The sequence below is a fragment of the Scyliorhinus torazame genome, chromosome 13 (genome assembly GCF_047496885.1).
Source record: "Scyliorhinus torazame isolate Kashiwa2021f chromosome 13, sScyTor2.1, whole genome shotgun sequence".
Lineage (NCBI taxonomy): Eukaryota > Metazoa > Chordata > Chondrichthyes > Carcharhiniformes > Scyliorhinidae > Scyliorhinus > Scyliorhinus torazame.
The window spans coordinates 85,681,316-85,708,473 of NC_092719.1; the positions used below are offsets into that span (position 1 = coordinate 85,681,316).

The 27,158-nt window shown below is 45.9% G+C and overlaps 1 protein-coding gene across 1 annotated transcript in view; it reads right to left on the reverse strand.

Moving 5' to 3' along the window:
* Positions 1-27,158, reverse strand: part of cdk17 (cyclin dependent kinase 17) — a 334,713-nt gene that overhangs the window by 117,735 nt on the left and 189,820 nt on the right. Inside the window, 1 exon segment of the mRNA XM_072471934.1 lies at positions 26,259-26,384. Within this exon segment, the coding sequence (XP_072328035.1) occupies positions 26,259-26,384 (126 nt within the window).

A 27,158-nucleotide genomic window follows, 5' to 3' on the forward strand; every position in this document is an offset into this window, starting at 1 on the left:
TCAGTTGTACTACCCCAGCTCTTTGCCATGCTCCAAATCCCCGTCCATTCTCCCCGGAACGAACCTATGATTGTTTCTTATCGGGGACCGCACCAAAGCTCCCGTCCCTCCCCCATGCCGTCTCCACTGCCCCCAAATTTTCAATGTAGCCACCACCACCGGGCTTGTGGTGTATTTCTTTGGTGAGAACGGCAACGGTGCCGTCACCATTGCTTGTAGGCTAGTCCCCCTGCAGGAAGCCCTCTCCAATCTCTTCCACGCCGCTCCCTCCCCTTCTCCCATCCACTTACACACCATTGAAACATTGGCGGCCCAGTAGTACTCACTTAGGCTCGGTAGTGCCAGCTCCTCCCCTGTCCCTACTACGCTGCAAGAATCCCCTCCTCACTCTCGGGGTCTTCCCAGCCCACACAAAACTCATAATACTCTTCTCAATTCTTTTGAAAAAAGCCTTCGTGATCACCACCGGGAGGCACTGAAACACAAAAAGGAATCTCGGGAGGACCACCATTTTAACGGCCTGCACCCTACCTGCCAATGACAGGGACACCATGTCCCATCTCTTAAAGTCCTCCTCCATCTGTTCCACCAACCGCGTTAAATTAAGCCTGTGTAATGTACCCCAATTCTTGGCTATCTGGATCCCCAAGTACCGGAAGTCCCTTGTTACCTTCCTCAACGGTAAATCCTCTATCTCTCTGCTCTGCTCCCCTGAATGCACCACAAACAACTCACTTTTCCCCATGTTCAGTTTATACCCTGAAAAATCCCCAAATTCCCCAAGTATCCGCATTATCTCTGGCATCCCCTCCGCCGGGTCCGCCACATATAGCAACAAATCATCCGCACACAGAGATACCCGGTGTTCTTCATCCCCCGAGTACTCCCTCCACTTCCTGTAACCCCTCAATGCTATGGCCAGGGGTTCAATCGCCAATGCAAACAATAACGGGGACAGAGGACATCCCTGCCTCGTCCCTCTATGGAGCCGAAAATAGTCAGACCCCCGACCATTCGTGACCACGCTCGCCATCGGGGCCCTATACAACAACTGTACCCACCTGATATACCCATCCCCAAAACCAAATCTCCTCAGCACCTCCACAAATAATCCCACTCCACTCTATCAAATGCTTTCTCGGCATCCATCGCCACCACTATCTCCGCTTCCCCCTCTGGTGGGGGCATCATCATTACCCCTAGCAGCCTCCGTATATTTGTATTCAGCTGTCTCCCCTTCACAAACCCAGTTTGGTCCTCATGAACCACCCCCGGGACACAATCCTCTATCCTCATTGCCATTACCGTGGCCAGAATCTTAGTGTCCACATTCAGGAGGGAAATGGGCCTGTAGGACCCGCATTGCAGCGGGTCTTTTTCCTTCTTTAGGAGGAGCGATATCGTTGCCTCTGACATAGTCGGGGGCAGCTGCCCCCTTTCCCTCGCCTCATTAAAGGTTCTCATCAGTAGCGGGGCCAGCAAGTCCATATATTTCCTATAGAATTTAACTGGGAATCCGTCTGGTCCCGGGGCCTTCCCCGCCTGCATGCTCCCAATCCCTTTCACTACTCCCTCCGTCTCAATCTGTGCTCCCAGTCCCACCCTCTCCTGCTCCTCCACCTTAGGAAATTCCAGCTGATCCAGAAAGCACATCATTCTCTCCTTCCGTCCGGGGGCTGAGCTTCATATAATCTTTCGTAAAATGCCTTGAACACTCCATTCACTCTCTCCGCTCCCCGCTCCATCTCTCCCTCCTCATCTCTCACCCCCCCCTATCTCCCTCGCTGCTCCCCTTTTCCTCAGTTGGTGGGCCAGCAACCTGCTCGCCTTCTCCCCGTATTCGTACTGTACACCCTGTGCCTTCCTCCATTGTGCCTCTGCATTACCCGTAGTCAACAAGTCAATTCAACATGTAGCCTTTGCCTTTCCCTGTACAGTCCCTCCTCCGGTGCCTCTGCATAGTGTCTGTCCGCAGGATTAACAACTTGGGAAGTCATCTCTTCCCTCTTTTCCCCCCCTTCATCCCACATATTCACCCCCCCCCCCACTTTCTCCCAAACGTTCTTTTTCTGGCCTGCTCACTCCAGTTTCTCCTCGACAATAAATGTCCACGCCTCATCTGCCGTTTTGAAGTAGTGGTGTTTCACTTGATGTGTGACCCACAGTCTTGCCGGTTGCAGCATTCCAAATTTAATCTTCCGTTTGTGCAGCACCGCCTTGGCCCGATTAAAGCTTGCCCTCCTTCTCGCCACCTCCGCACTCCAATCTTGATATATGCGGATCACGCGTTCTCCCACCTACTGCTCCGAGTTTTCTTTGCCCATCTGAGGACATCTCTCTGTCCTTATATCGGAGAAATCTCACCACTATGGCTCGAGGAATTTCTCCAGCCCTCGGTCTTCGCGCCATAACTCGATAGGCTCCCTCCACCTCCAGCGGACCCGTCGGGGCCTCCAATCCCATTAACGAGTGCAGCATCGTGCTCACATACGCCCCGACGTCCGCCCCTTCTACACCTTCGGGAAGACCAAGAATCCTTAAATTCTTCCTCCCCCGGTTATTCTCCAGCACCTCCAGCCTTTCCACACACCTTTTGTGTTGTGCCTCGTGCATCTCCGTTTTCACCACCAGGCCTGTATGTCGTCCTCATTCTCAGCAGCCTTTGCCTTCGCAACCCGAAGCTCCTGTTCCTGGGTCTTTTGCTCCTCCTTTAGCCCCTCAATCGCTTGTAATATCGGGGCCAACAGCTCCTTCTTCATCTCCTTTTTGAGTTCTTCCACGCAACGCCGCAGGAACTCTTGTTGGTCAAGGCCCCATATTAAACTGCCTCCTTCAGACGCCATCTTGCTTTGTGCCTGCCTTCCTGGCCGCTGCTCTAGAGGATCCACCGCAATCAGGCCACTTTCCTCTCTTTTTCCATCCGTGTCCAGGGGGGATTCCCTTCTGGATTACCGCACAGTGTTTTTTGCAGTTAAAATTGCCGTTGGGGCTCCTATCAAGAGCCCAAAAGTCCATTCCACCGGGAGCTGCCGAAACGTGCAACCTAGCTGGTCATCGCCGCACCCGGGAGAGTCGCAGTAATCGATTATTGATTGCATTTTAAATGTGTTTGATTTCTTAACCAAATAACAATCAGAAGCATCATTTCAATAAATGAAAAATCTAACCAAATACATTTTTTTTCTCCATTAAATTTCATCGTATACCAAAAAGAACATTTGCAGGACCATTCTCAACTACTCTCACTGGCGTTTTATGGTTTTGGCAGGCATATCTAAAGTAGTATTGTATATTAGGGCTCATACAGCTTTCCCGTGAATCTGCCTTTTCTACCTCAGGAATTGATCCTGTATGTTTGCATTCTGAGTTTGTTTTACACGACAGAACCAAGCACACAAAATAAGGGGAGACAAAATAGTTTTCTCTCAGAAGATCAGAACATTGACATAAAAGTGCCCAATAAATGCCATATTTAACACTTGAATTTTTATCCATCTAATACTTCAAAAAACGATTTGATCTTCCAATTATTAATAACCAAATACCCTAATTAATAACTTGTTGCCAATAATTGCCAGGAGGCAAACAGAATTATTGTGGCCTCATCCAACAAGTTTATTCTTCAACCAGAGGTAATATTTGACCATTAATGGGTACTTAAAAAGGAACAATCTTAAATGGGAGTTGCTATCTTAAATTGCTATCCAACATATCAATCAAAAAATCCAAAGTTTAGCTGGCTCTGAGTAAACAGATTATATTTGGTACTGCACAAAAGCATATCTTATTCAAAGAGTTAAAACAGTTGCTCTGGCTCACACGGTGTATTAATTAAAGAGATACTGCAAAGAAAAAGCAAAATTACTTCAGTGCATAGAAAAAGTGAGGTAACAAGTTGGGACAGAAATCAAACCAAAATGTCAGCAAAGGATACTCAAATAGTTTTTCCAAAGCATTTCTACTGCTGTGCAACTGCTCGTCAAATTATGTAGTTTGGAATTTTGTATTGTGAAAGTCCAAGTTGACACACTGAAGTACCAAAGTTACTGGTACATTCACCGGGTTAGAAAAAAGTCCGTAATCTGCCCGTTAGTATATCAGTACAATTGCCCCAAATTTTGTAACGTTTCAATAACTGTCAGGGCTAAATTTGAGAGATAAAGATTTTGTATCTCTAAGTAGGGTGCTAGGCAGCACACAAGGCAAGAGGGAATGTAAAATAAATGTAGGTTGGTTTCTATTCACTGAAAATTACATGCTAAAAATGTTTCTTGCAATTAAAATAATGAAAGTGGAGAAGTTAAGTGTAAATTGGTCAAGAAATATTCTGCTGGGTGAACTTAAGTCCACATTTTTGCATACATTATTTTAAAGCATTTATGCATAAAGTCCAACTGATCGACTGAAAATTTCTCTCAAAAACATACCACAGCCTTATCAAATAATGAAGCTGGAGTTGAGATTTGAGAGTTAGCCAATCTGGATTCAGTCTTTAAAACTGACAGTGGGGAAAGATGTGTCTAGGTTTCTTACACCAGGGTAGGGAATAAAGCAGCCTAAGAAATGCCTAAAACTGGTATTTCACCCATTTCCACCCTACTCATCCTCATAAAAATAGCTTATGGAAGACTTAATGTGTCAACGCACAAAGCAAAATTAGTTTTATGAAAAAATGTTAATGAACCACATAACTGAACAGAACAGTGATCCAATGCAGTTGGCACAGGTATACAGATGGTTGAAAACAATGATAAATTGCTCGGGACTATCTTGTGCCAAGGGCTGTTTCAAAAATGCCAATTTAAAAATACTGGAAACCAGTATTTTAGCAAGTCGGAATTTAAAATATAATATAATAATAATCTTTATTGCCACAAGTAGTCTTACATTAACACTGCAATGAAACTACTGTGAAAAGCCCATAGTCTCCACATTCCGGTGCCTGTTCGGGTACACTGAGGGAGAATTCAGAAGTCCAAATTATCTAACAGCACATCTTTTGGGACTTGTGGGAGTAAACCGGAGCACCCGGAGGAAACCGACCGAGTCACGGGGAGAACATGCAGACTCTGCACAGACAATGACCCAAGCTGGGAATCAAACCTGGGACCCTGGAGCTGTGAAGCAACCTCTGGTGATGGACCTGGGGCGAGATTCTCAACCCCCCGCCGGGTCGGAGAATCGCCGGGGGCTGGCGTGAATCCCGCCCCCGCCGGTTGCCGAAGTCTCCGGCACCGGAGATTCGGCGGGGGCGGGAATCGCGCTGCGCCGGTTGGCGGGCACCCCCGCGCGATTCTCCGGCCTGGATGGGCCAAAGACCCGCCGCTAAAATGCCTGTCCCGCCAGCGTAAATTAAACCACCTACCTTACCGGCGGGACAAGGCGGCGCAGGCGGGCTCCGGGGTCCTGGGGGAGGGCGCGGGGCGATCTGGCCCCGGGGGGTGCCCCCACGGTGGCCTGGCCCGCGATCGGGGCCCACCGATCCGCGGGCGGGCCTGTGCCGTGGGGGCACTCTTTCCCTTCCGCCTCCGCCACGGTCTCCACCATGGCGGAGGCAGAAGAGACTCCCTCCAATGCGCATGCGCGGGAATGCCGTCAGCGGCCGCTGACGCTCCCGCACATGCGCCGCCCGGAGATGTCATTTCCGCGCCAGCTGGCTGGGCACCAAAGGCCTTTTCCGCCAGCTGGCGGGGTGGAAATTCGTCCGGCGCCGACCTAGCCCCTCAAGGTTGGGGCTCGGCCCCCAAAGATGCGGAGCATTAAGCACCTTTGGGGCGGCACGATGCCCGTCTGATTTGCGCCGTTTTGGGCGCCAGTCAGCGGACATCGCGCCGTTTCCGGAGAATTTGGCCCCAGATTTCTATTATTTTCCTCTTCGAACATATCACTTCTGTTCACCTCCACATTCAAGAGTTATCAAATGGGGTGAATTGGTTAAAATACTGAAAACACAGCAGGTCAGTCTGCTGTTGGGAAGCACCAAATGCTTTGAAAACAAAGTGTTTTGTGAATCAAATTCGATGGTCAGGAACTTGAGCAATTGGGGTCTTGCTGGACAATATTTCTCAAACCTACAATTTAGATCAACGGTCAAACTCTGACTTGGAACTTTAAAACTGCAAGCTCGGGATTGGGGGCAGCTCCGTAGGTATAACATTACTAGTCTGGTGGGAGGGTGAAAGCTGATCTGGCAAGGTGGGATGGTCTCCCTCTGTCGCTGGCAGGTCGGGGATAGTGTCGGCAATTTATGGATGATTCTGGAAGAGAAGAGTTGGGAGAGAGCATGGAGGAGGGGTTGTGGTGTGAGGTGTTCCGGAGGGTAAATGCTTTAACTTCGGCCGCGAGGTTGGGGCTGATACAGCTGAAGGTGGTGTATAGGGCGCACCTCAAAGGCAAGGATGAGACGACTCTTTGAGGGGGTAAAGGAGATTTGTGAACGTTGCCGGGGGGGGGGGGGGGGGGGGGGGGGGGGCAAAGCACGTTCATATGTTTTTATCCTGTCCAAAGCTGGAGGGGTATTGGAGGGGGTGTTCAGGGTAATTTCGAAGGTGGTACATGTGAGGCTTGAGCCAGGTCCTTTAGAGGGCATATTCGGGGTATCGGAACGGCCACGGTTGGAAGCAGGTGCAGAGGCAGATGTTTTAACCTTCGCCTTGCTGATCGCCGGAAGGCTAATCCTGTTGGGTGGTGGTCAGTTGCCCCACCCTGTGCCCTGGCGTGGCGGGAAGATCTGTTGGAGTTTTTAACACTCGAGAAGGTGAGGTTTGAGTTGAGGGGAAGGATGGAAGGGTTCTACAATTCATGGGCTTTGTTTATTAAGCACTTTCAAGAATTGGATGACATCGACCATGAGGGGAGGGGTTTAGTGGGGGTGGGGGGGTGTATGTTGTTGGTGACTATGTATGGGTGGATGGTGCATTCCCTAATTCTTTTCTTTGATGTTTGTATTTAAAATGTTGAGGGTTGTGTGAGGGAGGAATTGTTGACCAGGGGATTGACATTGTATTTGTTTCGTTAATTGTTTGTTTTTGGGTGTAAATTTGGGAAAAATGTGAAAAAGGAGAATAAAAATATATATATTTTTTTTAAAGTGCAAGCTGGTTTATCAACCTACTTAACAGAAACAACCTGATCGCTGCAGTTAACTGAAATCAACTGAAAGTGATGGCCTGAATATGTGTTAATTACTGTAGCTGGAAGCCGATTTAGTAGTTATAACTTGGATACGAATCATTAGCTCTCTATAAAAGTAGACAGTGTTTCGCTATCGGACAGAGTAGGGAAGCACAGTGCTTTGAGAACAGAGTCCTGCAGGAACAGAGTACGAAGTTGGGGATTTGTCGAAAGTGGGAATTCTTTGCAGAAGGGGAAGGAGGTGCTGCTTTTTATCCTTTTTTTTTTCCCTCCTGTACATGGCGAGTGTCCTTTTATCTTTAAGCTCAGAGAATGTAACTTTAGCTAACTAAATTAGTAACTTACTAATTTATTTATTTAAGAGATAAGGTTGGACAGGCATGGCAGGGCGAGTGGTCTGATGTGACTGCAACATGTGGGAATCTGTGGAATGTATTGCAGTTCTCGGACTGTATCTGCAGTAAATGTCTGCAGCTTGATTGGAGTCAGAGGTGCAGTTATTGTGGGTCAACATTGAGGGAGTTATCTGGACACTTTATTCCAGGTGGCAGTTACAACCCTTCGATTGAGAATTTTACAGTTGGTCAATAAGACCATGAGACATAGGAGCAGAATTAGACCACTCGGCCCATCGAATCTGCGCCTTCATTCAATCATGGCTAGTATTTTTCTCATCCCCATTCTCCTGCCTTTTTCCCATAACCCCTAATCACCTTATTAATCAGGAACCTATCTATCTCGATCTTAAAGACATTCAGTGATTTGGCCCCCACAGCCTTCTGCGGCAATGAGTTCCACAGATTCACCATCCTCTGGCAGAAGAAATTCCTCCTCATCTGTTTTAAAGGATTGTTCCTTTAGTCTGAGATTGTGCCCTCTGGTTCCAGTTTTTCCTACAAGTGGATACACCCTCTCCACATCCACTCTATCCAGGCCTCTCAGTACCCTGTAAGTTTCAATAAAATCCCCTCTCATCCTTCTAAACTCCAACGAGTACAAACCCAACCGTTCCTCATACGACAAGCTCTTCATTCCAAGGATCATTCTTGTGTACCTCCTCTGGATGCTTTCCAAGTCCAGTACACTCCAAATGGGGTCTGACCAGAGCTTTATACAGCCTCAGAAGTACATACCTGCTCTTGTCTTCCAGCCCTCTTGACACGAATGCTAATATTGCATTTGCCTTCCTAATTGCTGACTGAATCTGCATGTTAACCGTGGGAGAATTTTGAACAAGGACTCCCAAGTCTCTTTGTGCTTCTGATTTCCAAAGCATTTCCCCATTTAGAAAATAGTCTATGCCTCCACTCCTCCTTCCAAGTGCATAGCCTCACACTTTTCCACGTTGTATTCCATCTGCCACTACTTTGCCCACTCTCCTAGTCTGTCCAAGTCCTTCTGCAGCCCCCCTACTTCCTCAATACTACCTGTCCCTCTACATATCTTCGTGGTGGTCAGGGACAGGAGGGCGTGACTGAGAGTCAGGCAGTTATGAGGATCCAATATGTCGCAATGGAACAGCCTTGGCACTTCACTTAGACCAACAGGTACAAGATGCTTATTGCCTGTGTGGCTGAGGATCTGCAGGATGGATGAGCAAACTGATCATGGCACCTGTGATAGCACAGCACCTGTGATAGTGTGCCTCTTTAAGGGGGCAGGCCTGGTGGACCACACGACCGGCTCGAGGCCAAAGGAGCACACCAACCCCGGCCAATAGCAAGTTTGCACGGGGCCCTGGGAGCAGGGACTCGGGCAGTGTGGACTCTGGAGCCAAAGAGACAAGACCCATCCGATTGAGTTCTGTGCCTGGATAATTACCAGCCTTTGCCTTTCATCAATAAACCCCCTTGTTACTACTGGAAGCCTCCAGAGTGTTTCGCGAGCCACCACAGCACCATTCAAGTGGGGTGGGCAAAGGATTGTAGCAGTGATAGGAGATAGTATAGTCAGCGGAATGGATACTTTTCTCTGCAGTTGCAACTGTGAGCTCCTGCCCAGTAACAGGGTTAAGGATATCTCTTCACAGTTGGAGAAAACTTCCGAGTGGGAAGGGGAGAATTTGGTTGCTGTCAGACAATGTGGCAACCAACGCCATACGTAGAACTAAGAATAATGTTCTGCTGTGAGGATTTGAGGAGTTGGGGTCTGAATTGAAATGCAGAGCCTGAAAGATAATTTCACAGAATTTACAGTGCAGAAGGAGGCCATTCGGCCCATCGAGTCTGCACCAGCTCTTGGAAAGAGCACCCTACTCAAGGTCAACACCTCCACCCTATCCCCATAACCCAGTAGCCCCACCCAACACTAAGGACAATTTTGGACACTAAGGGCAATTTATTATGGCCAATCCACCTAACCTGCACATCTTTGGACTGTGGGAGGAAACCGGAGCACCCGGAGGAAACCCACGCACACACGGGGAGGATGTGCAGACTCCGCACAGACAGTGACCCAAGCCGGAATCGAACCTGGGACCCTGGAGCCGTGAAGCAATTGTGCTATCCACAATAATGATCTCTGGATTGTAACCTGAGCCATATGCCAACTGTTATAAGATCAAGATGTTTAGAGAATTGAACATGTGGCTCAGAGTAGTGGCGGTGAGAAGAAGGGATTTTGATTCAGGGAGCTCTTTTGTTGAGATCGACTCCAATTAAACCCAGCTGAGATTAGTGTTCTGATAAAATGTATGACCAGGACTGTGAATTGGGCTTTAAACTAACCGAGGCGGTGGTGGGGAGGGAGACGAGACGTCGGTGAAAGATTGAGAAATCTGAAGAAAAGGTTGAAGCAATAAAACAATGTTTTATAGATCCAGCAGAGGGCAGTAGAGCGGAGCTGCTGATTGGTCGTTGTGGGGAAAATTTGCATCAGTGCATTGCGGTCACTACATCCAGAAAGTGTACCTGAGCAAAACACCCTAGGTTTTCAAGTGAAGGCAAGCATCCAGCAGAGGGCAGTAGAGCAGAGCTGCTGATTGGCTGTTGTGGGGAAAATTTGCATCAGTGCATTGCGGTCACCGTATTTTGAAGGTGGTTTGTGGCGTTGTTGTTGTCAAGTGACAGTTAAACTCCTCCTCTAACCAAAAAATAAAGACAATCACTGTAAGGATCCCAGCCAAGTAAAGATCAAGAGGGAGACTCGAGGGCAGGTAGAAGTAGAAAGAAGTTGAACAGTGACAGCACAGCCTGCAGGTAAGTGATTGGCTGGTGACTGGTAAGTAGTTTTTCTTTTCCCTGAGGTGTTATCGTGCGGGGCGCAGTGGTTGCTGAGTGAGTGCTTGCTGAGAAGGGGAGTAATTTTTTAAAAAACTTACTGTTGAGAGTTTCCAGCTGAATCCGGTCGGAGTGGGGACAGAGTAACTGCTGGGTAAGTAGTAAAGATTTAAATTGTTTGCGCAGGCCCATAACAGCTGATTGCTGTTCTCGTGTGGGGCGCAGTGGTTGCTGGTTAAGTGTTTTATTTTTACCTGTATTTAAGTTGGGCAATTTCTAAACCCTAGACACTACACTTGTAGTGTCCCCCACCCTGCCACCTCCTTTGTCCTAAGGGGTGGAGTGAATAACAGGTAAGCTCTTTCTTTCTTTTTCTTTTTTTATCTCGAGGGGATGGCAGGGAAGGCAGTGCAATGATCCTCCTGCAGAATGTTTGGGGTGAGGGACGCTGTCAGCGTCCCTGCTGATTTCATCTGTGGGAAGTGCACCCATCTCCAGCTCCTCAGAAACCGCATTAGGGAACTGGAGCTGGAGTTGGATGAACTTCGGATCATTCGGGAGGCAGAGGTGGTCATAGATAGTAGCTTCAGGGACGTAGTTACTCCGAAGAATCAAGATAGATGGGTGATGGTGAGAGGGGCTGGGAGGAAGCAGTCAGTCCAGGGATCCTCTGTGGTTGTTCCCCTCAGTAACAAGTGCACCGTTTTGGATACTGTTGAGGGGGAAGACCTATCAGGGGTAAGCCATGGTGAACGGATCTCCAGCTCTGAGTCCATCCCTGTGGCTCAGAAGGGAAAGAGGGAGAGCAATAGTTATTGGGGACTCGATAATTAGAGGGACAGATAGACGGTTCTGTGGCAGCGAAAGAGACTCACGGATGGTATGTTGCCTCTCGGGTGCCAGGGTCCGTGATGTCTTGGACCGTGTTTTCAGAATCCTTAAAGGGGAGGGGGAGCAGTCACAAGTCGTGGTACACATCGGTACCAACGACATAGGTAAGAGAAGGGACAGGGATTTAAAACAGGAATTTAGGGAGCTAGGGTGGAAGCTGAGAGCCAGGACAAACCATGTTGTCATCTCTGGTTTGTTGCCAGTGCCACGTGCTAGTGAGGTGAGGAACAGGGAGAGAGTGCAGATAAACACGTGGCTGCAGGGATGGTGTAGGAGGGAGGGTTTCAGGTACGTGGATAATTGGAGCACATTCTGGGGAAGGTGGGACCTGTACAGACAGGACGGTTTGCACCTGAACCAGAGGGGCACCAACAGAGGGGCACGGTTTGTTCTCACTGGAACGAAGGAGGTTGAGGGGCGACCTGATAGAGGTCTACAAAATTATGAGGGGCATAGACAGAGTGGATAGTCAGAGGCTTTTCCCCGGGGTAGAGGGGTCAATTACTAGGGGGCATAGGTTTAAGGTGAGAGGGGCAAGGTTGAGAGTAGATGTACGAGGCAATTTTTTCACGCAGAGGGTAGTGGGAGCCTGGAACTCGCTACCGGAGGAGGTGGTGGAAGCAGGGACGATAGTGACATTTAAGGGGCATCTTGACAAATACATGAATAGGATGGGAAGAGAGGGATACGGACCCAGGAAGTGTAGACGATTGTAGTTTAGTCGGGCAGCATGGTCGGCACGGGCTTGGAGGGCCGAAGGGCCTGTTCCTGTGCTGTACATTTCTTTGTTCTTTGTTGTTCTAATATCTTGGGAGGAAAATTTGCTACGGCTCTTCGGGGGGGGGGGGGGGGGGGGGGGGGGGGGGGGGTGTTTAAACTAATTTGTCAGGGGGCTGGGAAAACTAGGTGTAGTCCAGAAGCCAGTGTTGAGAGTAGTGAGGTACTGAGGACGGTATCAAGGTCGCAGGAGTGTACCGGCAGACAGAAAGGTGGGTTGAAGTGTGTCTACTTCAATGCAAGGAGCATCCGGAATAAGGTAGATGAACTTGGAGCGTGGATTGGTACTTGGGACTACGATGTTGTGGCCATTATGGAGACATGATTAGAACGGGGCAGGAATGGTTGTTAGAAGTTCCGGGGTATAGATGTTTCAGCAAGAGTAGGGAAGGTGGTAAAAGAGGTGGAGGATAAAAGATCAAGGATAGTTTAACGGCTGCAGAAAGGCAGTTTGAAGGGGATCTGCCTACTTAGGTAATATGGGCCGAAGTTAGAAATAGGAAAGGAGCGGTCACATTGTTAGGCGTTTTCTATAGGCCCCCAAATAGTAATAGAGATGTGAAGGAAGAAATTGCAAAACAGATTATGGATAGGTGTGGAGGTCTCAGGGTAGTTGTCATGGGTGACTTTAACTTTCCAAATATTGATTGGAACCTCTATAGGTCGAACAGTTCGGATGGGGCAGTTTTTGTACAGTGTGTGCATGACGGTTTCCTGACACAATATGTGGATAGGCCGACAAGAGGGGGGGCCACATTGGATTTGGTACTGGGTAATGAACCGGGCCAAGTGTTAGATTTGTTTGTGAGAGAGCACTTTGGAGATAGTGACCACAATTCGGTGTCTTTCACTATTGCAATGGAGGGGGATAGGGCCATAGGGCAGGGCAAGGTTTATAATTGGGGGAGGGGTAATTATGATGCGATTAGGCAAGAATTAGGGTGCATAAGATGGGAACAGAAACTGTCAGGGAAAGGCACAAATGAAAAGTGGAGCTTGTTCAAGGAACAAATACTGCGTGTCCTTGATAGGCATGTCCTGGCAGGCAGGGAGGAAATAGCCGTGTGAGGGAACCATGGTTCACAAAAGAGGTTGAATGTCTTGTCAAGAGGAAAAAGGAAGAGTATGTAAGGGTGAGAAAACAAGGTTCAGGAGGGTCGCTTGAGGGTTACAAGGTAGCAAGAAATGAGCTGAAAAAAGGGCTTAGGAGAGCAAGGAGGGGGCATGAGAAGTCCTTGGCGGGTCAGATCAAGGAAAATCCTAAGGCTTTTTACTCTTATGTGAGAAATAAAAGAATGACCAGGGTGAGGGTAGGGCCGGTCAAGGACAGTAGTGGGAACCTGTGCATGGAGTCAGAAGAAATAGGAGAGGTGTTGAATGAATACTTTTCTTCAGTGTTCACAAAGGAGAGGGGCCATGTTTTTGAGGATGAGAGTGTGATTCAGGCGGGTAGGCTGGAGGAGGTAGATGTTCTGAGGAAGGATGTATTAGCAATTTTGAAAAACCTGAGGGTTGACAAGTCCCCTGGCCAGATGGGATATATCCAAGGATTCTTTGGGAGGCAAGGGATGAGATTGCAGAGCCTTTGGCTATGATCTTTGGGTCCTCGCTGTCCACGGGAATAATGCCAGAGGACTGGAGAGTGAACAGTTCCTCTGTTCAAGAAAGGGAATAGGAATGACCCAGGTAATTATAGGCCAGTTAGTCTTACTTCGGTGGTCGGTAAGATAATGGAAAAGGTCCTGAAGGATAGGATTTATGACCATTTGGAAAGATGCAGCTTAATCTGGGATAGTCAACACGGATTCGTGAAGGGTAGGTCTTGCCTCACAAATTTGATTGAATTCTTTGTGGAGGTAACGAAGTGTGTAGATGAAGGTAGAGCAGTTGATGTCGTACACATGGAGTTTAATAAGGAGTTTGATAAGGTTCCCCATGGTCGGCTCATGAAGAAGTAAGGAGGTGTGGGATCGAGGGAAATTTGGCCAATTGGATAAGTAACTGGCTATCACATAGAAGACAGAGGGTGGTGGTGGATGGAAAATTTTCAGACTGGAGAGCAGTTACCAGCGGTGTACCACAGGGATCAGTGCTGGATTGTCTGCTATTTGTGATTTTTATCAATGACTTGGAGGAGGGGGCTGAAGGGTGGGTCAGTAAATTTGCTGATGACACCAAGATTGGTGGGGTAGTGGATGAGGTGGAGGGCTGTTGTAGGCTGCAAAGAGACATTGATAGGATGCAGAGCTGGGCCGAAAAATGGCAGATGGAGTTTAACCCTGATAAGTGCGAGGTGATTCATTTTGGTAGAAAAAATTTGAATGCGGATTACAGGGTCAACGGCAGGGTTGTGAGGGATGTGGAGGAACAGAGAGATCTTGGGGTTCATGTCCACAGATCTCTGAAGGTTGCCACTCAAATGGATAGAGCCGTGAAGAAGGCTTATAGTGTGTTAGCGTTTATTAATAGGGGGCTTGGTTTAAGAGCCGCGGGGTTATGCTGCAACTACACATGACCCTGGTGAGACCACATTTGGAGTATTGTGTGCAGTTCTGGTCACCTCATTATAGGAAGGATGTGGAAGCATTGGAAAGGGTGCAAAGGAGATTTACTAGGATGCTGCCTGGATTGGAGGGTATGTCTTATGAGGAAAGGTTGAGGGAGCAAGGGCTTTTCTCTTTGGAGCGGAGGAGGATGAGAGGCGACTCAATAGAGATTTGTAAGATAATGAGGGGGATAGACAGAGTGGACGTTCAGAGACTATAAGATTCAAGGTGGGAGATATAAGAGGGATGTCCGAGATAGGTTCTTTACTCAGAGAATGGTTAGGGTGTGGAATGGACTGCCTGCTGTGATAGTGGAGTCGGACACTTTAGGAACTTTCAAGCGGTTATTGGATAGGCACATGGATCACACCAGAATGACAGGGAGTGGGATAGCTTGATCTTGGTTTCGGAAAATGCTCAGCACAACATCGAGGGCCGAAGGGCCTGTTCTGTTCTATGTTGTCATGTGGGTAATGACAAGCAGGGTTTGAACAGGAAGGAACAGAGAGCCCAAGTGTATCAGAAAATAAAGTCCATGCAATGAATAGTAATTAACAAAATATAATTAAAGATTCTTTATCTCAAGATGCAAAACATCCACAATAGGATCATGAACTGGTGGCACAAATAGAGACAAATGGTTTAGATCAGTGATGTGGGCAACCTAGGCTCGTGAGTGGGCCTCCTTCAATTCAGTGGGCCACAGGACTTATATCAGGCTTGTTGACTAACCATGACCACATGAATAAGATTAAATACATGCTGAATATTTCATAATACGTTATAGAAAATGATGAATCATATATATATATCAAAATAGAAATATCATCAACTTCAAAGGGTAAAACGAAAATAAATATTTTCACTTTGGATGTGGAGGGAGCACACGGCTCTCAAAGTCAATCTTGTGTGCAATCAGCATGTACCTCACTTCATTTGTCCTTGCTTTACGTGCAAATCACTTCAGTTATACTGGTAGGAAAAAAACTACGCGGAAGGAAATCAGCGGAATGTGACAACCCGGCACCCGGACAACGGTCAACAAAATGTCTTGTGGGCCACACTCAGAACTTAGATTCTCCGCATGTGGACCCCAGGTTTACAGCTAAACACCGAATTGCAGAAACATTGTCACAAGGTGACCAAAGTTGGGAAATAAATATTCCAGGGTAAACAGCTGTCTTTTGAAAAGGCAGGCAGAATGGAAAAGTAAAAGGGGCAGCCTGATGGTAAATGATGACATAAGGACATTGGTGATCAGGAAGCAGAATCATTATGGATGGAAATTAGGAATATCAAGTGTCAGAAAAACATTGGTGGGAGTAGATTATAGGCCACCTAACAGTAGTTATACTGCTGGGCAGAGCATTTACGAAGAAGTTATTGCCGTCTGTAATGAAGGCAATAACTTAATCTTCACATAGACTAAACCAATCAAATTAGTAAGGATGGTGTAGAAGATGAGTATGTAGAATTTTTTTGAGAGCGGTTTCAAGAGAAATATGTTGCAGAATCAACTGAAGATAAAACTATTTTCAATCTTGTATTGTGTATTAGTAATCTCATAGTAAAAGACCCACTGGAAAATAATGGTCATAATACAACTGAAGATCATATTAAGTTTGAAAGCGACCTACTCCAGTCCCAAATAAGAATCTTAAATTTGAACAAGGCCAATTACTTAGGTGTGAGGAGAGAGCTGGCCAAAGGTAAATAGACTAAAAGATATGGCAGCAAACCAACAATGGGAAGATTGAAACACCAGTTCAAAATGTTTAACAAAAGTTCAGAAGGAAAGGTTCATCCATATCTTTCGAAGGAGGTCAAGGATAGCATTAGATGGAAACTTTCTCATAAAGCCAGTGGTTACTATCTGGAATGAGCTGCCTGAGTGTGTGGTGCAGGGACGTTCAATCAAGGCATTCGAGAGGAAATTGGCTTAATACCTGAAAAGGAATGTGCAGGGTTACAAGGAAAAGGTGGGGGAAAGGCACCAAGTGCAATGCTCATTTGGCAAGCCAGCATCGACACAATGGGTTGAATGATCTTGTTCTGTAACAATGTTGTGATTTTGAGATACAAAGAGGCTTAAAACATTGCAAAGAGGCTTAAAACGTAGTAAGTATGTGTATTGGAAATAAAGATAATTAATATAAGAGAAAAAGTAAGAGAGAAACTGGAGGGAATAAAATTTGACAAATCCCTAGGATCGGACAGGCTGGGTTAGAAAAGGGATAGTGGATGTACGGTTTATGATTTCCCAAATATTTCAAAATTGCAAAACAATCCTCGCGATTGGAAGTTAGCAAATGCAATGCTGCGATTCACGAAAGCAGGCCGTGAAACCAGATAAGAGTCATTGGTCCTGAAGTCAGTCCTAACAATACACTTCGAAAAAACTATGACAATGAAAGGAAAATTATGTTTGACAAATTTCTTTACAGTTTTTGGGATGTGACTAGTAGGGTAGATAAAAGGAAACCAGTAGATGTAGTATAATTGGATTCCCAAAAGACATTCGATAAAGTGCCACATAATAGGTTATTAGGTAAGATAAGGGCTCATGGAGTTGGGGGGCAATATTAGCAAGGATAGAGGATTGGTTATTGGATTGGAAGCAAAGAGTAGAGATAAATCAGGCATTGTCATGTTGGCACATTGCAAGCAGTGAAAGACCACAAGGATCAGGGCGGAGGCCTCAGCTATTTACAATCTATATTACTGACTTAGATAAAGAAACACAGGCTATCAATGACCTAGATAAAGAAACAGAGAATAATGTGTCTACGTTTGCTGACCATACACAAACTTGGGTGAGAATGCAAGCTGTGAGGAGGACATAAAGGCTGTAAAGCGATACGGACAGTTGAGTGAAAGAGCAACAAGGTGGCAGATGCAGTATAATGTGCTGAAGCATGAGGGTATTCACTTTAGTAGTAGGAATGAAATAGCAGAATTTGTTTTAAGGTGTGAAACTTGTAGACATTGATGTTCAGAGGGATTTGGGCGGACTTGTACAAGGAACACAAGTTAGCATAAGCAACTAGGAATTTGGTGCAGTGAGGTAATTCGGTGAAGAGTGGGAGAAGGTGCTTTTTCCCAACTGTTTTGTTCTCTCTCTTTCTTCGGGCCTAATTTCGGGAACCGTTCGGAGGAGGAGGAGCAGTCTCTGTGAGTATAAAAACCTAACGGTAACTTTCTGTTTTCCAGTTTTTTCCTCCAAAAGTGACGTCAGAGGGAAGCTGTGATCTGATTGGTTGATAGCAAATCTGCCCCAAATTTAAAAAAAACACAGCTAAACTCGTAAACTTAAATTAAACTAATTAATTAATTAGTGATGGCTGGTCAGGTGATGTGCTTGAGCTGCTTGATGTGGGAGCTGGCAGATCCCATTGCGAGCTGCAGCGACCACATCTGCAGTAAGTGTTGGCTGCTCGAAGAGCTCCGGCTCAGAGTTGATGAGCTGGAGTCTGAGCTTCAAACACTGAGGCACATCTGGGAGGGGAGACTTACCTGGACACTGTGTTTCAGGAGGCAGTCACACCTGTCAGAGTAAGTAGTTTAAATCCTGCCAGTGGCCAGGGACAGCAGGGTGTGACTGCAGGTCAGGCAGGTAAAGGGAACCAGCAGTCAGGAACTCAGGAGCCTCAGCCCTTGACCCTGTCCAACAGGTATGAGGCACTTGCTCCCTGTGTGGATGGCGAACAGGGCTGCAGGAAGGATGAGTCAGCTGACCAAGGCTTCATGGTTCAGCAGGCCATTCAAGGGGAGGGAGTAAATAGGCAAGTTGTAGTTGTAGGGGATTCTATTATCAGGGGGATAGATAGTATCCTTTGTGAGCAGGATAAAGAGTCCCGCGTGGTATGTTGCCTGCCCGGTGCTAGGGTGCGGGACATCTCTGACCGGCTTGAAAGGATACTGGAGAGGGAAGGGGAGGATCCAGTTGTTGTGGTCCATGTCGGTACCAACAACATAGGCAAGTCTAGAAAAGAGGACCTGTTTAGAGATTATAAAGAGCTAGGATTCAAATTAAAAAACAGGTCCTCAAGCGTCATAATCTCCGAATTACTGCCCGAGCCACGTGCAAATTGGCATAGGGAGGCAAGAATAAGGGAAGTTAACACGTGGCTGAAAGAGTGGTGTGGGAAAGAGGGGTTCCTTTTCATAGGACACTGGCATCAGTTTTGGGACTAGGGGGACCTATACCGTTGGGATGGTCACCACCTGAACCGAGCTGGGACCAGTGTTCTGGCGAAGAGAGTAAATAGGGTGGTCAATAGGACTTTAAACTAGAGATTTGGGGGGGGGGGGGGGGGGGGGGGGGAGGGAAAGTCAGGGAACCAAGAGGTGAAGTAATCAGTGGGAAGCGTAGCCGCTTAGGAATACAAAAAAGCACGAAAAGACAGAATTCAAGAGAGGTTACGATAGTCTCCATCCCACAAAATCTGACAGAGTATATGGAAAAGCTCAGTAAACCAAGGTCCACCACACTAAGAAAACAAAAAGGGACGGTCAATAGAGAATTAAAGGTGCTGTATTTAAATGCGTGCAGTGTACGGAACAAGGTAGATGAGCTTGTGGCCCAGATTGTGACTGGCAGCTATGATGTGGTAGGCATCACAGAGACGTGGTTGCAGGGGGTTCAGGACTGGCATTTAAACATCCAGGGATTCACAACCTATCGAAAAGTGGTGGGCAGAGGGGGCGGGGTTGCCTTGTTAATTAGGAACGAAATTAAATCAATAGTACTAAATGACATAGGGTCAGATGATGTGGAGTCTGTGTGGGTAGAGTTGAGGAACCACAAAGGCAAAAAAACCATAATGGGAGTTATGTACAGGCCGCCTAACAGTGGTCAGGACCAGGGGCACAAAATACACCACAAAATAGAAAGTGCATATCAGAAAGGCAAGGTCACAGTGATCATGGGGGACTTCAATATGCAGGTGGACTGGGTAAATAATGCTGCCAGTGGACCCAAGGAAAGGGAATTCTTGAATGTTTACAGGAGGGCTTTTTGGAACAGCTTGTGATGGAGCCCACGAGGGAACAGGCCATTCTGGACTTAGTGTTATGTAATGAGCCAGACTTGATTAAAGATCTTAAAGTAAGGGAACACTTAGGAGGCAGTGATCATAATATGGTAGAATTCAATCTCCAATTTGAAAGAAAGAAGGTAGAATCAGATGTAAAGTTGTTACAGTTAAATAAAGGTAACTACAGGGGCATGAGGGAGGAACTGACGGAAATCGACTGGGAGCAGAGCCTAGTGGGAAAGACAGTAGAACAGCAATGGCAGGAGTTTCTGGGAGTAATTGAGGACACAGTACAGAGGTTCATCCCAAAGAAAAGAAAGGTTATCAGAAGGGGGATTAGGCAGCCATGGCTGACAAAGGAAGTTAGGGAATCCATCAAAGCAAAAGAGAAAGCCTATAATGTGGCAAAGAAGTAGTCAGAAGATTGGGAAGGCTACAAAAACAAACTGAGGATAACAAAGAGAGAAATAAGGAAAGAGAGGATCAAATATGAAGGTAGGCTAGCCAGTAACATTAGGAATGATAGTAAAAGTTTCTTTAAATACATTAAAAACAAACGGGAGGCAAAAGTAGACATTGGGCCGCTCCAAAATGACGCTGGTAATCTAGTGATGGGAGACAAGGAAATAGCTGAGGAACTAAATAAGTACTTTGCGTCAGTCTTCACAGTAGAAGACATGAGTAATATCCCAACAATTCAGGAGAGTCAGGGGGCAGAGTTGAATATGGTAGCCATCACAAAGGGGAAAGTGCTAGAGAAACTATGAGATCTGAACATTGATAAATCTCCGGGCCCAGATGGGCTACATCCTAGAGTTCTAAAGGAGATAGCTGAAGAAATAGTGGAGGCGTTAGTTATGATCTTTCAAAAGTCACTGGAGTCAGGGAAAGTCCCAGAGGATTGGAAAATCATTGTTGTAACCCCCCTGTTCAAGAAGGGAACAAGGAAAAAGATGGAAAATTATAGGCCAATTAGCCTAACCTCGGTTGTTGGCAAGATTCTAGAATCCATTGTTAAGGATGAGATTTCTAAATTCTTGGAAGTGCAGGGTCAGATTAGGACAAGTCAGCATGGATTTAGTAAAGGGAGGTCGTGCCTGACAAACCTGTTAGAGTTCTTTGAAGAGATAACAAATAGGTTAGACCAAGGAGAGCCAATGGATATTATCTATCTTGACTTCCAAAAGGCCTTTGATAAGGTGCCTCACGGGAGACTGCTGAGTAAAATAAGGGCCCATGGTATTCAAGGCAAGGTCCTAACATGGATTGACGATTGGCTGTCAGGCAGAAGGCAGAGAGTTGGGATAAAAGGTTCTTTTTCGGAATGGCAACCGGTGACGAGTGGTGTCCCGCAGGGTTCAGTGTTGGGGCCACAGCTGTTCTCTTTATATATTAACGATCTAGATGACGGGACTGGGGGCATTCTGGCTAAGTTTGCCGATGATACAAAGATAGGTGGAGGGGCAGGAAGTATGGAGGAGGTGGGGAGGCTGCAGAAAGATTTTGACAGTTTAGGAGAGTGGTCCACGAAATGGCTGATGAAATTCAACGTGGGCAAGTGCGAGGTCTTGCACTTTGGAAAAAATAGAGGCATGGACTATTTTCTAAACGGTGACAAAATTCATAATGCTGAAGTGCAAAGGGACTTGGGAGTCCTAGTCCAGGATTTGCAGGTTGAGTCCGCAAATAAGAAAGCATCTGCATTGTTGTCATTTATCTCAAGAGGCTTGGAATATAAAAGCAGGGATGTACTTCTGAAGCTTTATAAAGCATTAGTTAGGCCCCATTTAGAATACTGTGTGCAATTTTGGGCCACACACCTCAGGAAGCACATACTGGCACTGGAGCGGGTCCAGCGGAGATTCACACGGATGATTCCAGGAATGGTAGGCCTAACATACGATGAACGTCTGAGGATCCTGGGATTATATTCATTGGAGTTTAGGAGGTTGAGGGGAGATCTAATAGAAACTTACAAGATAATGAATGGCTTAGATAGGGTGGACGTAGGAAAGTTGTTTCCATTAGCAGGGGAGACTAGGACCCGGGGGCACAGCCTTAGAATAAAAGGGAGTCACTTTAGAACAGAGATGAGGAGAAATTTCTTCAGCCAGAGAGTGGTGGGTCTGTGTAATTCATTGCCACAGAGGGCGGTGGAGGCCGGGACTTTGAGTGTCTTTAAGACAGAAGTTGATAAATTCTTGATTTCTCGAGGAATTAAGGGCTATGGAGAGAGAGCGGGTAAATGGAGTTGAAATCAGCCGTGATTGAATGGTGGCGTGGACTCGATGGGCCGAATGGCCTTACTGCCGCTCCTATGTCTTATGGTCTTAAGGCAAATGGGATATTATTTTTATTGCTAAGCAATTGTAGATCAAGAATAAAGAATTCTTGTTACAACCGTATTGGATTTGGCACAACCACACCTGGAATACTATGTGCAGTTTGGTCTCCATATCTAAGCAAGGATCTAGCATTGGAAGCAGCAGCAACAAGGTTCATGGGGTTGGTCTCTGGGATGAGAGGGCTCACCTACGATGAGAGGCTGAGTAAATTGGGCCTTTCTCCAGAATTTAGAAGGATGTGAAGTGGGCTTATTGAAACAAACAGAATTCTAAAAGGGCTCAACAAGGTAGATACTGAGTGGTTGTTTTACACTGGCTGGGAATCTGGAACACAGGGGCACAGTTTCAAGTTAAGGTGTCAATTGTTCAGGCCTGAGATGGGGGAGATGTTGTCACTCAACCGGTGAATCATTAGAATTCTCTACTCCAGGGCAGCACGGTGGCGCAGTGGTTAGCTCTGCTGCCTCACGGCACCGAGGTCCCAGGTTTGATCCCGGCTCTGGGTCACTGTCCGTGTGGAGTTTGCACATTCTCCCCGTGTTCGCGTGGGTCTCACCCCCACAACCGAAGTATGTGCAGGGTAGGTGAATTGGCCACGTTAAATTGCTCCTTAATTGGAAAAAAAGTGAATTGGGTACTCTAAATTTATTTTTAAAAGAATTCTCTACTCCCAGAGGGTAGCTGGTTTTCCAACATTGAATACATATCGGGCTGAGGAAAACAGATTTTTGCTCTCAAGGATGCAGGTAGGAGGTGGAAAATTGCAGTTGAATGAGGCTGTGATTGTACTGGATAGCAGATCAGGCTGCATAGTCGATTTCTGCTCTTATTTTTATATTCTTATATGTGAAGAAAAATGATTTGTCTATTCTTTCCATATATGCCTACTGATTGGTAAGTTTTCAGAATTTTCTGCTTGTGTTTCAGATTTCTGAATTGATGCTGGATCACTCATGTAGCCACCTGGGTTGGCCACTTCCGACTTAAAGTAAGATTCAAATCAAAACACATTTATTATCCACAGTAAATCACTACTCATGCATAAACTCTACTTTCTAGACTATTCCTGTCACTAAAAGGCCTATACTTAGCTTCGGACTGGCCCACCAGGTATGGGGAACAAATGGCCTTTTGTTCAAGTCCTGAGTCTGCTGGATTCAAAAGTTGGTTTGGACTGGTAGCTAGGAGTGCCTATCTCGTAGCGAGTGTTCCGACCGCAAAGGCTGAAGGGAAATTCAGCCAACACAGGCAAAGAGTAGCAAATACAGAAATCATGTGTATTGAAACCTATAAAAAAACCAGACAGCACTGAAACCAGCAGCCATCTGCATAGTAATGAGCAATTCCAAGGCACAATTGCAACAGTTAAGGTGAATAAAGCCAAGCCAGACTCCTCGGCGCCAGCAGGAGTCAAGACAAAGGAAGGCCAACGGACATTTAGGGACCGCCCAGCGATCAGGGAATAACTCCAGTATTGGAGAAATCGATCCAAATGATCGGAATGCAGTCCAATCATTTGGAACCAGGTACGGGGGTCCGCCCCAAAGGGCGGGAAGCCCCTGGGGACTATAAAGTAAAGCCCCCAAGTTCAAATCGTCCTTCTTGGGCAGGGTCACTCAGCAACGCGAAGCAACCCCGGAGAGTGAACTGTCCGGCGGCCACGCCAACCAAGTAAGTCTCAAGTCAACACTCGCTACGAGATAGGCACTCCTAGCTACCAGTCCAAACCAACTTTTGAATCCAGCAGACTCAGGACTTGAACAAAAGGCCATTTGTTCCCCATACCTGGTGGGCTAGTCCGAAGCTAAGTATAGGCCTTTTAGTGACAGGAATAGTCTAGAAAGTAGAGTTTATGCATGAGTAGTGATTTACTGTGTATAATAAATGTGTTTTGATTTGAATCTTACTAATTGGTGTGTTGAGTTATTGATCATTACTTGAACTTGAACCTCATGGCGGTATCATAAAGATACCTGGCGACTCTAGAGCAAATGTTAAACAAACAGAGCAAATTACGAATTAAGAGCCAACCAAAAGTTAGCAACACTCACTTCCAATGTGCGATTTTTGCAGTAATGATGAGAAATTTGTGTCATAGCAGAAACCGACAGAAAACGGATGTTGAAAAAAAATGCACGTTAAATGTCAGTTCAAGTGTCACTGGAAATTGGGCCTCAAGCCTCCTCTGCATTAAGCTGGTTAGATGTGGACTCCAGTCTGTCCTTTTAAGAGTCCCCTGCAAGGGCGGCATGTGGCGCAGTGTATAGCACTGGGACTGCGGCGCTGAGGACCCGGGTTCAAATCCCGGCCCTGGGTCACTGTCCGTGTAGTTTGCACAATCTATTCTCCTCATGTCTGCGTGGGTTTTACCCCCGCAACCCAAAGATGTGCAGGTTAGGTGGATTGGCCACGCTAAATTGCCCCTTAATTGAAGAAAAAAATAATTGGGTGCTCTAAATTTTTTTTTTTTTTTTATAAAAGAGTCCCCTGCAGAGTCAGTTAATGTCAAACGAGGCATTAAGGTACCAAAATAGGACACTGATTAGCATATTCAAGGAATCAAATGGCTGTTTCAGATATACACCCTGGACAGTTGGTAGCTGCTAGATTCAGGAATAATCTATAATTTACTTGGGACTCTTTTGTGTAGGAGACATCATGAATAGAAACATAGAAAATAGGAGCAGGCCATTTGTATCTTCAAGCCTGCGCCGCCATTCAACATGCTCATGGCTAATCCTCCATCTCAATGCCATAGTCCAGCACTCTCCCCTTATCCACCGACACCTTGAGTTTAGAAATGTATCTATTTCTTAAATATTTAAAAATAATTTTGACAGGAACAGTGCGTTACCATTGGTATAGAACATAACCTGTCCCTTCAAGAACGCTATGATGTGGAGATGCCGGTGTTGGACTGGGGTGAGCACAGTAAGAATTCTTACAACACCGGGTTAAAGTCCAACAGGTTTGTTTCAAACACTAGCTTTCGGAACACTGCTCCATTCACCTGAGGAAGAAGCAGTGCTCCAAAAGCTAGTGTTTGAAACAAACCTGTTGGACTTTAACCTGGTGTTGTTAGACTTCTTACTGTTCAAGAACACGGTCATAATATTCTGTTTAATACCTTATTCAGGAAGTTTCGGCAGAAGGACAAGCGATACTGGGACTGATCTTGCTCCTCCTAACCAATTCACTACAGCATCAGTACTGTAATACACATTTTGTGCACACTACTGAGACCAGCAGCATTTCTGATTTTAAATCATTTAAATGATTTAAATGAGTATTAGGCAGGATAAAGGCCTTGGATTCGCTCATTCAAAATAGTAGGTGGGAAGTTTTTGCAGCAGTGTAAAAATGAAATGGAATTCTGCTCTGGCAGCTGCTACTTCTGCAAGGAATAAAACTGCTGCCAATGACACTGTGTGGCTATGTGACTCTAAAAGATTAATAACACTGGTCTGAGCAATGCTCCAAAACCAACATTGCTAGCAGCCCCTTAAAATTCCTTTTATCTCAAAGTACAAGCCAGTAACTCCTAACTCCAGTTCCTATGAGCATTGCTTAACTGCCAAATTCACTCCTTCAAGGAGCTAGAAAATTATGCAGAATGTGTAATGATATAGATTCTGTCAATTCAATTCAATTCTCATTCACCCTTTGCTCAGGGGGGGAACCTGCCTACTTGGTCAAGTGCAAGAAAGACCCAGCATAATGGATTTCTGGCACCCTTTCTTATCCAAAAAGGGAGGAAAGCCTGCTCATTTTCAAATCATTTTTGTTGTTTGTAAATCTATTACAGATCATCATGCATAATCTTGTTGTTATTCCTATATCTTTTACATAAATGCAGTGGGTCACCTGACAATTATTGACAGCAGAGAATTTAGCTGCTTTTCTCTTCCTTTTTGCAGGGATGCAGGGGGTAATTCTAGATCACGGAATAACTACCACTGTGCCCAAGAATGGTCACTCCAGCAAAGAGAGGAAAAATCAAACCATATGGTGTATTTGTTTTTTCTTTTATCTATCCTTTCAACAAGTTAGGTGATGCTATATGAAAAGTTGAAGTCAGAATCTTTGCCAGGCTTTTATTCCACAGATTTTATTGGGCATTATCAAGTGATGTGTGATTCCCTCAAAAAAACAAACAGTGACGTATTTAGAGGAGTTGAACTAAATGGAATGAGCAATTGTACAACTGTTTTTTGGAATCACTGGAAGAGAGAATAGGATTGACAGGAGAGGAGAAACAGTGATCAAATAATCAAACAATTCATGGCTGCTGTTAAAAAAAATAATACTCACTAGGGAAGCTCTGCGGGATCTTCTACTCATCGGCTGATCAAAAGGTGGACTGTTCATCTGCAGTTTTTCCAAATACCCATCAGGTAATCTAATGTCTGCAGGTAACGATAGCCGTTTATTGACATCCTGAAAATAGGAAAATAAAATAGATCATTAGTCTAAAATTCCATCAAGCATCCAATGTCCAATGCCACGGGACTCTATTCCTGGTTTGGTTTCTCTCAATCAGATTTACCGTAGCAGCTTATCAATTATTTCTCCTCATACCCACTCCTGTTATCTCGAGGGATCAATTTTTAGCCCTTCCCCAGTTAAATGCTGACCTGTAGCAAAATAACCTGTAGGCGTGGCAATTTGATAATAGGTCAGAAATTCCAGAATTTTTGTCCAGCAATGATGAAGGAATCACAATATATTTCCAAAGACAGGATGATGTGTGACATGGGAGTGAAATGTATGTGGTGATGCTTCCATGTGCCTGATGCCTTGGTGAGTTGCTGCAGTGTATCTTTATAATAATAATAATAATCTTTATTAGTGTCACAAATAGGCTTAGATAATATTACTATGATGTTACTGCGAAAATCCCCCAGTTGCCACACTATGGCACCTGTTTGGGTTCATGGAGGGAGAATTCAGAATGTGCAATTCACCTAACAAACACGTCTTTTGGGAATTGTGGGAGGAAACCCGAGCACCCGGAGGAAACCCACGCAGACTAGGGGAGAATGTGCAGACTCCGCACAGACAATCACCCAAGCTGGGAATCGAACACAGGCCCCTGGTGCTGTGAAACAACAGTGCTAACCACTGTGCCACCCAAACAGACTGTACACAGTGCTTCCACAGTGCATTGATCTGGAGGGGGTGCCAATCAAGAATGCTGCTCTGTCTGGATGG